Source organism: Oreochromis niloticus, linkage group LG9 (genome assembly GCF_001858045.2).
Source record: "Oreochromis niloticus isolate F11D_XX linkage group LG9, O_niloticus_UMD_NMBU, whole genome shotgun sequence".
NCBI lineage: Eukaryota > Metazoa > Chordata > Actinopteri > Cichliformes > Cichlidae > Oreochromis > Oreochromis niloticus.
In genome coordinates this window covers 2,744,681-2,756,862 of record NC_031974.2, presented here as the reverse complement: position 1 = coordinate 2,756,862, position 12,182 = coordinate 2,744,681, and the positions used below count along the sequence as shown (strand labels likewise).

Below are 12,182 nucleotides of genomic sequence, written 5' to 3'. Positions count from 1 at the left end.
AGGTGAATGTTCTGCTATGAACGTTCTGCTACAGGTGAGCGTTCTGCTATGAACGTTCTGCTACAGGTGAGCGTTCTGCTATGAACAGAACGTTCTGCTACAGGTGAATGTTCTGCTATGAACGTTCTGCTACAGGTGAACGTGGTGCTATGAATGTTCTGCTACACCTGAACGTTACAGTACAGGTGAGCGTTCTGCTATGAACGTTCTGCTACAGGTGAGCGTTCTGCTATGAACGTTCTGCTACAGGTGAGCGTTCTGCTATGAACGTTCTGCTACAGGTGAACGTTCTGCTATGAACGTTCTGCTACAGGTGAACGTTCTGCTATGAACGTTCTGCTACAGGTGAACGTTCTGCTATGAACGTTCTGCTACAGGTGAATGTTCTGCTATGAACGTTCTGCTACAGGTGAGCGTTCTGCTATGAACGTTCTGCTACAGGTGAACGTTCTGCTATGAACGTTCTGCTACAGGTGAACGTTCTGCTATGAACGTTCTGCTACAGGTGAACGTTCTGCTATGAACGTTCTGCTACAGGTGAACGTTCTGCTATGAACGTTCTGCTATGAACGTTCTGCTACAGGTGAACGTTCTGCTATGAACGTTCTCCTACAGGTGAACACTCTGCTATGAACGTTCTCCTACAGGTGAACATTCTGCTATGAACGTTCTGCTACAGGTGAACATTCTGCTATGAACGTTCTGCTACAGGTGAACGTTCTGCTATGAACGTTCTCCTACAGGTGAACATTCTGCTATGAATGTTCTGCTACAGGTGAATGTTCTGCTATGAATGTTCCCCTATGAACGTTCTGCTACAGGTGAACGTTCCGCTATGAATGTTCTGCTACACACTGACACAAACACATTCATGAACTTGCTCGCCTTCAGCTTTCATTTCTCATTTCGTCTCTCATGTCTGGATTTTATTCCGCGATCGTTCCCAGGGGAAAACAAACAGACGCTGCGACTCTGGGACAACAATGTCAACGTCCACTGAGACGTTCATCATGTCGGCAATCCTCTGAGCAGTGCTTGCTGTCTTTTAGCTCTGGTTTGGTCTCCACCAGCTGCTTGCTTAAAATCCGCTTGTCTCGCACTAATAAAGGCCTGATGACGACTTCTGAGCATTAGACAGCGGACACTTCGTAGAGCTGGACCATCGGAGTCGGAAGGAAGAAGACGGAAAGCCAGGCACAGAAGTAAAAGCACTAAAACGTCGGAGAGCTGAGCAGACCGTGAAAATCTGAGGTGGAAAGAGAAAAACCTCAAATATTCATGTGATATTTTTCTAAAAGCCTCAACAAACAGCACACACACTTTAATGGATGTTAACACACACACACACACAAGGTTTTTATTTCATGACTGATGCTCAACTCTTCATCTTTCTATAAACGGGAGGATTCCAGCTCGGCTCGCCTCGGCTTCTGGGTTCCCTCTGACTTCTGGCGCCACCAAACGTGCAGATTTTCAGTTTTACTCGATTTATCAATGTCTGCTTCTCAGGATCAGCTCTGAAACTGACACCTGGGCTTTTTACTTCCCTCAGCTTTAAATGTATTGATCATGTGCACCTGCTCGTCCAGCAGACAGATATCTCAAGAAACATTTAAAGATGTTATTGATTCATTTTGAGGCTCCACCCACATGGCGTTTGTATTCAGAGCTTTCCTCCCTCTGTCTTTAAAGGACTCACCGGCTCTGCAAACATCCGTTTTTCATGAATAAACAGATGAGTGAGCACACAGAGCACGGACATGGTTACAAAGTGTCCAGGTGCATGATGTTGTTGAGAATGTGTTTGATTGTTCTGCCGTGTTTACCTCTGACTACATACAGACTAAATGTAATAAAGTTTGTTTTTACATAAACATTACAGCAAAACATACAAGTATCATATTTTTATATTATTCATTCTGTGGGGTTTCTTTTGTTAAACCCAAGAAAATATGATAGCTCTCTTTCATCTTTGATCTCAGAAAACTTTTTAGAGATCACATTGATGGCAGTGTGTATGTGAATAATAATAATAATAATGAAGTAGAAGAAAGACTCCGCAGCCTTCTCTGGACGGCCTGAACTGAAGACAAATGTTTGTGACATCAGTGAAGCTTTATCAGTTTAGTTTATACATCAGAGGATGAATAAAGTTTGACTAAACACGGCGCAGATCACAGGAGGACGTTCAGACAGCCTCGCTGATCCTGATGGAAGATGAAGAGTTTGTCGCACTGATCAGTGATGAAGATGAGGGTATGAAGCAGAATGTGAAATGACGAAGTCCTGTTTATCTGCCACCACGCTGAGTCGCCTCACTGAGCTCTAAGTCCTAAAGCTTGTATGATGGACACACTCATCCATTATTGACGACACACACACACGCAGGCTGCTTCATAATTGATCAGCACTAAAATGAATAAATAAAAGTGAGTTGAAGAAAGAGACGAGTGTCATCAGAGCGAAAGTTGAGAGTGTGTGTGTGTCACAAGACTAACAGTCTGTGAGCTGTCAATCACACACACACACACAGTTTTTAACATATCTTTGGTTTCTCCGTGATTCCTGCTGTCAATTTCAGAGGAGGGCCTGCTTTAGTCTGGTGACAGTCCCAGAGAGGTGGACATTATCACAAAGACTGACACAATCACTTTGTTTTGTCATCTAGAACATACTAAGGAACCACAAAACTCTCACAGACTGTGATAACACTATCAAGGACCATTAGAACCTCATACAGATTGTGAGAACACTACCAAGTAAGTAAGTAAGTAAGTAAACTTTATTTATTAAGCGCTTTTCGCAGATAGACAATCACAAAGCGCTGTACATAAATATTAAAATAAACAATAAAATCGATAGACAATGTACACAATATAAAAGATCACATGTAAATAATGTAAAAAATATAAAATATGAAGAGATCAACAAAAGGCTTGTTTAAACAGAAAAGTTTTTAACTGTTTTTTAAAACAATCCACAGAGTCAAGCAAACGTAACTGTAGTGGTAAACTGTTCCACAGCCTTGGTGCAACAGACTGAAAGGCTCTGTCCCCTTTTGTCTTCAGTCGTGTACGGGGAACAACTAAGAGACTTTGAGTCTGTGAGCGGAGATGACGAGCAGCAGTGTATTTTATAAGAAGCTTGGATAGATAATCTGGGGCCTGGCCATTTAGTGCTCTATATGTTAAAACAAGAATTTTAAAGCGAATTCTAAACTCTATTGGGAGCCAATGTAAAGAATATAAGATGGGAGTGATGTGAACACGTTTGGTAGAACGAGTTAATAGTCTGGCCAAGGACCATTAGAACCTCATACAGATTGTGAGAACACTATCAAGGACCATTAGAACCTCATGCAGACTGTGATAACACTATCAAGGACCATTAGAACCTCATGCAGACTGTGATAACACTATCAAGGACCATTAGAACGTCATACAGACTGTGATAACACTACCAAGGACCGTTAGAACCTCATACAGATTGTGATAACACTACCAAGGACCATTAGAACGTCATACAGACTGTGATAACACTACCAAGGACCATTAGAACGTCATACAGACTGTGATAACACTACCAAGGACCATTAGAACGTCATACAGACTGTGATAACACTACCAAGGACCATTAGAACCTCATACAGATTGTGAGAACACTATCAAGGACCATTAGAACCTCATACAGATTGTGAGAACACTATCAAGGACCATTAGAACCTCATGCAGACTGTGATAACACTATCAAGGACCATTAGAACGTCATACAGACTGTGATAACACTACCAAGGACCGTTAGAACCTCATACAGATTGTGAGAACACTATCAAGGACCATTAGAACGTCATACAGATTGTGAGAACACTACCAAGGACCATTAGAACCTCATGCAGACTGTGATAACACTACCAAGGACCATTAGAACCTCATACAGACTGTGATCACACTACCAAGGACCATTAGAACCTCATACAGATTGTGAGAACACTATCAAGGACCATTAGAACCTCATACAGATTGTAAGAACACTACCAAGGACCATTAGAACCTCATGCAGACTGTGATAACACTACCAAGGACCATTAGAACCTCATACAGACTGTGATCACACTACCAAGGACCATTAGAACCTCATACAGATTGTGAGAACACTATCAAGGACCATTAGAACCTCATACAGGCTGTGAGAACACTACCAAGGACCATTAGAACCTCATACAGATTGTGATAACACTACCAAGGACCATTAGAACCTCATACAGACTGTGATAACACTATCAAGGACCGTTAGAACGTCATACAGACTGTGAGAACACTATCAAGGACCATTAGAACCTCATACAGGCTGTGAGAACACTACCAAGGACCATTAGAACCTCATACAGATTGTGATAACACTACCAAGGACCATTAGAACCTCATACAGGCTGTGAGAACACTACCAAGGACCATTAGAACCTCATACAGGCTGTGAGAACACTACCAAGGACCATTAGAACCTCATACAGATTGTGATAACACTATCAAGGACCGTTAGAACGTCATACAGACTGTGATAACACTACCAAGGACCATTAGAACCTCATACAGATTGTGAGAACACTATCAAGGACCATTAGAACCTCATACAGATTGTGAGAACACTACCAAGGACCATTAGAACCTCATACAGGCTGTGAGAACACAGCAGACCAAATCCACACCATCACCGCGTCACCAAGAGCAACTCGAGCTTTCATTAACACCATTAGCACAAAGACTCTCATCAGGGATCATTAGAAACTCAGCAAAGCTGTCAGAGCTTTATCAGCGCCAATGACAACTTCACCACAGACCATTGCAGCCTCCTCAATGACCGAAATAAAATCAGTGATCATCAGAACTTGACTGCTGGGCATGTTTTTCATTTTTCCTCCTGGAATAAGAGTCTCTCAGTTGGCTTGTACCAGGAAGTGCAACAAGAATCCACGTCCATGTAGGACAGCACACATGCGCATAACAGACTTCGAAAACACACTAAAAGATGAACCTGCTCCTCGCCGTCACAGCTCATTGTGACAGAACGCCTCTGAGGGTGGGGGCTATGGGGGGTGTAAAGGGGGGATTCTGCAGACAGATATGTTTATAGGAACATGACAGTGGCTGCGAGGTGTTGAAATGAGTCATGAAGCAGCAGGTCTGAGACGCCGGCATGTTGAAACCTGACACACTTGTTCACAGTGTTGCCACTGGAACAACTGACAGCAGGACTGGAAAACATCGAGTTTGGAGGCAAGCACATAAAAACACGTCGGCATCGGAAACGTCTGCATTGATTTTGATTCATATTTTGTTCAAACATGACTTTTTTATGTTAAAGTTTTTTATTATTTTTTTTTTCTTGAAGGAAATTGAAGTGAATGCTTTTATAATTATTACTGTGGAAAATAGAGGTGGTGTAATGCTGATATGAAAAAACTTGCACACTGTCTTTTAGGCTGAGATTGATGTTATCACTACCAAAAAAATAATATTGTGGTTTTCTTGAAATTATGATTGTTCTCTTACATTTTCTTGTATATCTAAGTGTCTGCTGATGTTCTTTGTTTAAAAATATAGTTTATCTTTGAAACACAGAGCTCTTTGTTGCTGTTGATAATGTGATCATGTAAAAAAACAGACATAATCAAACTGTTCACTATTATACTGACAATAATGTAAGCATATGGGTTATATTCCTTCTATAAATTCAAACACAGGTATGTGAATAAAAACAGATCAAATGAATCTGAATTGTGAAGACTGGCACTAATAATAATTACAACAAACAGAAACGTGTGGAACAAGCAAACACTCCACAGATGAAGTAAAAACTGCAGCAGCAATAAAAAGGCTGCACCTGTGTAATTAGCGAGCTAATTACTAATTACATCCAGTTTTTTGTTTGTGCACACACACACACACACACACACACACAGAGACACACACAAACACACACACCTGCAGCAGAGTGTGTTGGTGTGTTCATTCAGGAGATTAACTGCTAGCGTAGTGTGTACGCAGTAGCCATTAAGAGTTAACGAGTGTGATGCTAACAAAGCTGGCTGTCTTAATGAGCTCACCGTTAACCATTAGCCACCTGATGAGCTCAGTGCTAATGCAGCTTAGCACGGTACGCTAATGACTCAGCCATTAACCTCCTAATAAAAGCAGTGTGAGTGGAGCCACACGGTTAGCTGCTAGCTGCTAGCAATCACCTGAGGGTCTCTACAAAACAAAACCAACTATAATGACATGAAACGGCCCTCATCACCGATTATCTCCAGGGTTCGACCATGTGACCTCACTTTCACTCACCTGCACACTTGGTCCTGGCTCTGAGCGGTGGCCCGGGGTTCCCTGTGCCTCCGTCCAGGGGCCTGGTGAGGAGCACACTGATCTCGTACTCTGTGTCAGGGTCCAGATGCCCGATTTTATGAGTGGGCTTATCAACCGGTGTGGTGTCGATCAACATGCCTGCCGTTGTCCGATACTCAACCTGAAAGCAAGCACGATGTTACAGGTAGGCTGCCCCACAGCAGAACCTCCCCTGTGTCCACTAACACCCTTATCTGAGATAACGGTTCCCGGGCTACTGCCATACATAGTGGTATCTGGATTAAAAACCTAAGCCTTGTGCCCATACAGGGACAATGATTTAGCCTGCTCTGATCAGTGGACAGAAGTAGTCAAAATCACCTGACCAGGTAAAAAAACAAAACAAAAATAAAACATCTTCCTGGATCTAAACTTTCTTCGATACTTTTTATTTAGAAACATTTTTATACAGCAAAAAGAAAAAAAGGGAAACCAAAAAACAAACAAACAAAATATTATGAGGTCATGGGAAGACAAATATATGCACATATATACATCTGCACATACATACATACATAAATACTATAGTATTTTAAGTTCTATGCATTAAAGAATGCTGCCACAGTTTGTAAAGCCCAGCCATTTTCTCCAACGTCTCCTTCCCAAGTCCCCCTGAAGTCGTAGGGTGAAAGTCATACATTCCATCAATCTGTTTTCCACTACAGAACTAAAAAGACTTACAGTGGGAGGATCTTTACAAAGCCAGCATTTTGTTATAGCCTTTTTGGCAGATGCCAAAAGAATTCTCAGGAGATAAACATCATCTGTAACTAAATCTTCTGCAAAACATCCCAGATACATTGATGCAAATGTACAGCTTACATTAAATCCCAGTGCTTTGGAATTATTTTTGAAACTTCCAACCAGAAGGGTCGTATGGATGGGCAGGACCAGAATATGTGTCCATGATCTGCCATGACTTCCCCACAGTGTCCCCAGCACAGGGCAGGTGTGGCACTGAATTAGACTTTTGTTTAGGTGTTATGAAAAAGATCTAAACTTTCTTTGACTATTAGCCTGTTAAAGGGAACAGCAGGCTGATAAGCTAACAGAATATGCAATGTTAGCTAATGTCATAGCTGTAGCCACACTTCTGAATCAGTGACCAATCAGCACTCACCTCTCGCTCAATGATTGGTCCGTCCCCATTGATCGAGTTGGCGTTAAGTTGTATCCACAGGTAGGTGGCACCAACTGCTGTCAGCTGTGGAGGGGCGATGGGTACGGGGGGCTCTGAGGGACAAAGAACCAAGATCAGTCTGACAACACACACATGAACACGCACACACACATGCTCTTCTGGGTTTCACTAAACTCTTAACGAGGGAGGAAGGTGTTAACAAGACAATTAATATTTGTGACCTTCGGCGAAACACGGCAGACCTGGATTCTATTACCCAGAATCCCCGGTGGTGCTGCTCTACTTTGTCTTGACCCATTTCATCTCAAACACACACACACACCAGCCAGGATACAATGATGTCTGTTTTTCACGTTCAGGTTAATGTTCACCTGTGTGTGTGTGTGTGTGTGTGTGCGCGCGTGTTATTGTATCAAACACACATACAAAGTCTGAGTGACAGTTCAATCAGAGGTTTAATCGCCGGGGATTGTGGGGATATGTGTCAGGTCATGTGACCAACAAACACCTCCTCACCTGTCATGGTGTTCGTTTGCTGAGAAATGGCACACACACACACACACACACACACACACACACACACTTAATCCTGGTATTGATCAGCTCAGCTGTGAGTAATATTACTTGGATCTGTTTCTCACATCTACAGACACAAACTCAAATCTGAACTAAACAAATATACGGGTACATATACAGTGGCTTGCAAAAGTATTCGGCCCCCTTGAACTTTTCCACATTTTGTCACATTACAGCCACAAATATGAATCAATTTTATTGGAATTCCAGGTGAAAGACCAATACAAAGTGGTGTACACGTGAGAAGTGGAACGAAAATCATACATGATTCCAAACATTTTTTACAAATAAATAACTGCAAAGTGGGGTGTGTGTAATTATTCAGCCCCCTGAGTCAATACTTTGTAGAACCACCTTTTGCTGCAATTACAGCTGCCAGTCTTTTAGGGTGTGTCTCTACCAGCTTTGCACATCTACAGACTGAAATCCTTGCCCATTCTTCTTTGCAAAACAGCTCCAGCTCAGTCAGATTAGATGGACAGCGTTTGTGAACAGCAGTTTTCAGATCTTGCCACAGATTCTCGATTGGATTTAGATCTGGACTTTGACTGGGCCATTCTAACACATGGATATGTTTTGTTTTAAACCATTCCATTGTCGCCCTGGCTTTATGTTTAGGGTCGTCGTCCTGCTGGAAGGTGAACCTCCGCCCCAGTCTCAAGTCTTTTGCAGACTCCAAGAGGTTTTCTTCCAAGATTGTCCTGTATTTGGCTCCATCCATCTTCCCATCAACTCTGACCAGCTTCCCTGTCCCTGCTGAAGAGAAGCACCCCCAGAGCATGATGCTGCCACCACCATATTTGACAGTGGGGATGGTGTGTTCAGAGTGATGTGCAGTGTTAGTTTTCTGCCACACATAGCGTTTTGCATTTTGGCCAAAAAGTTCCATTTTGGTCTCATCTGACCAGAGCACCTTCTTCCACATGTTTGCTGTCCCCCCCACATGGCTTGTGGCAAACTGCAAACGGGGCTTCTTATGGTTTCCTGTTAACAATTCAATTCAATTCAATTCAATTTTATTTATATAGCGCCAAATCACAACAAAAGTCGCCTCAAGGCGCTTTATATTGTACAGTAGATAGCACAATAATAAATACAGAGAAAAACCCAACAATCATATGACCCCCTATGAGCAAGCACTTTGGCGACAGTGGGAAGGAAAAACTCCCTTTTAACAGGAAGAAACCTCCGGCAGAACCAGGCTCAGGGAGGGGCGGCCATCTGCTGCGACCGGTTGGGGTGAAAGAAGGAAAACAGGATGAAAGACATGCTGTGGAAGAGAGACAGAGATTAATAACAGATATGATTCGATGCAGAGAGGTCTATTAGCACATAATGAGTGAGAAAGGTGACTGGAAGGGAAAAACTCAATGCATCATGGGAATCCCCGGCAGCCTACGTCTATTGCAGCATAACTAAGGGAGGATTCAGGGTCACCTGGTCCAGCCCTAACTATATGCTTTAGCAAAAAGGAAAGTTTGAAGCCTAATCTTGAAAGTAGAGATAGTGTCTGTCTCCCGAATCCAAACTGGAAGTTGGTTCCACAGAAGAGGGGCCTGAAAACTAAAGGCTCTGCCTCCCATTCTACTTTTAAATACTCTAGGAACAACAAGTAGGCCTGCAGTGCAAGAGCGAAGTGCTCTAATAGGGTGATATGGTACTACAAGGTCATTAAGATAAGATGGGGCCTGATTATTTAAGACCTTGTATGTGAGGAGCAGGATTTTGAATTCAATTCTGGATTTAACAGGAAGCCAATGAAGGGAAGCCAAAACAGGAGAAATCTGCTCTCTCTTTCTAGTCCCTGTCAGTACTCTTGCTGCAGCATTTTGGATTAGCTGAAGGCTTTTCAGCGAGTTTTTAGGACATCCTGATAATAAAGAATTACAGTAGTCCAGCCTGGAAGTAATAAATGCATGAACTAGTTTTTCAGCATCACTCTGAGACAGGATATTTCTAATTTTAGAGATGTTGCGCAAATGGAAGAAAGCAGTCTTACATATTTGTTTAATATGTGCGTTGAAGGACATGTCCTGGTCAAAAATGACTCCAAGGTTCCTCACAGTGTTACTGGAGGCCAAGGTAATGCCATCCAGAGTAAGAATCTGCTTAGATACCATATTTCTAAGATTTTCAGGGCCGAGTACAATAACCTCAGTTTGATCTGAATTAAGAAGCAGAAAGTTAGCGGCCATCCAGGTCTTTATGTCTTTAAGACATTCCTGCAGTTTAACTAATTGGTCTGTGATACCTGGCTTCATGGATAGATAGAGCTGCGTGTCATCTGCATAGCAGTGAAAATTTATGCTATGTCTTCTAATGATGCTGCCTAAGGGAAGCATGTATAATGTAAATAGAATTGGTCCTAGCACTGAACCCTGTGGAACACCATAATTGACCTTAGTGTCTGAAGAGGACTCTCCATTTACATGTACAAATTGGAGTCTATTAGATAGATATGATACAAACCACTGCAGTGCAGTACCTGTAATACCTACAGCATGTTCTAATCGCTCTAATAGGATATTATGGTCGACAGTATCGAACGCTGCACTGAGGTCTAGCAGGACAAGCACAGAGATGAGTCCACTGTCAGAGGCCATAAGAAGATCATTTTTTTAACCTTCACTAAAGCTGTTTCTGTGCTGTGATGAGCTCTGAAACCTGACTGAAACGCTTCAAATAAGCCATTCCTCTGCAGATGATCAGTTAGCTGTTTGACAACTACTCTTTCAAGGATTTTTGATATGAAAGGAAGGTTGGAGATTGGCCTATAATTAGCTAAGACAGCTGGGTCTAGAGATGGCTTTTTAAGTAAAGGTTTAACTACAGCCACCTTGAAGGCCTGTGGTACATAGCGTGATTTTGTGTCACTTAAAAATATTTCTTGATGAAACTGTAATTTTGCTCCAAATCTTTCGGTCTGAAATCTTTCAATGGCTTTCTTCTTGCCACTCTTCCATAAAAGCCAGCTTTGTGCAGTGCACGACTAATAGTTGTCCTATGGACAGATTCCCCCACCTGAGCTGTAGATCTCTGCAGCTCGTCCAGAATCACCATGGGCCTCTTGGCTGCATTTCTGATCAGCGCTCTGCTTGTTCGGCCTGTGAGTTTAGGTGGACGGCCTTGTCTTGGTAGGTTTAGTTGTGCCATACTCCTTCCATTTCTGAATGATCGCTTGAACAGTGCTCCGTGGGATGTTCAAGGCTTGGGAAATCTTTTTGTAGCCTAAGCCTGCTTTAAATTTCTCAATAACTCTATCCCTGACCTGTCTGGTGTCTAAATCCAATCGAGAATCTGTGGCAAGATCTGAAAACTGCTGTTCACAAACGCTGTCCATCTAATCTGACTGAGCTGGAGCTGTTTTGCAAAGAAGAATGGGCAAGGATTTCAGTCTGTAGATGTGCAAAGCTGGTAGAGACATACCCTAAAAGACTGGCAGCTGTAATTGCAGCAAAAGGTGGTTCTACAAAGTATTGACTCAGGGGGCTGAATAATTACACACACCCCACTTTGCAGTTATTTATTTGTAAAAAATGTTTGGAATCATGTATGATTTTCGTTCCACTTCTCACGTGTACACCACTTTGTGTTGGTCTTTCATGTGGAATTCCAATAAAATTGATTCATATTTGTGGCTGTAATGTGACAAAATGTGGAAAAGTTCAAGGGGGCGAATACTTTTGCAAGCCACTGTATATATATATATATACATATATATATTAGGGGTGCAACAATACTTGTATCGATATTGAACCGTTTGATACAGTGCTTTCGGTTCGGTACGCATATGTATCGAACAATACAAAATTTTTTATTTATTTTATCAATTTTTCTTCTGACGATGCTGTCTGTGTTGAGCGCTCAGTGGATCTGTGTTCGACTACTCCGCCTAGGCTGCACTGTCGAGTGCAGATCCACTGAGCGCAGCGCAAGCTAGCAAGACAGAAGCTAAGCTCGTTGCAACATGGCAACTGCCTCAACGCTACCCGGAACTGAACCTTCCCCACCCTCATTCATTACCGGCGTTTGGAACTATTTTGGTTTTCATGTGAAGCATGACCCTG

The 12,182-nt window shown here is 42.4% G+C and overlaps 1 protein-coding gene across 16 annotated transcripts in view; it reads right to left on the bottom strand.

The window, feature by feature from the left end:
• LOC100711527 (receptor-type tyrosine-protein phosphatase mu) overlaps positions 1-12,182 on the bottom strand; it is a 219,651-nt gene that overhangs the window by 143,133 nt on the left and 64,336 nt on the right. For all 16 annotated transcript variants that reach the window (XM_025910167.1, XM_025910168.1, XM_025910171.1 and 13 more), the window contains exons 8-9: positions 7,519-7,631; positions 6,339-6,519 (exon numbers count right to left, since the gene is read on the bottom strand). In XM_025910167.1, coding sequence (XP_025765952.1) covers positions 6,339-6,519; positions 7,519-7,631 — 294 coding nt within the window. The remainder of the gene's footprint in view (positions 1-6,338; positions 6,520-7,518; positions 7,632-12,182) is intronic.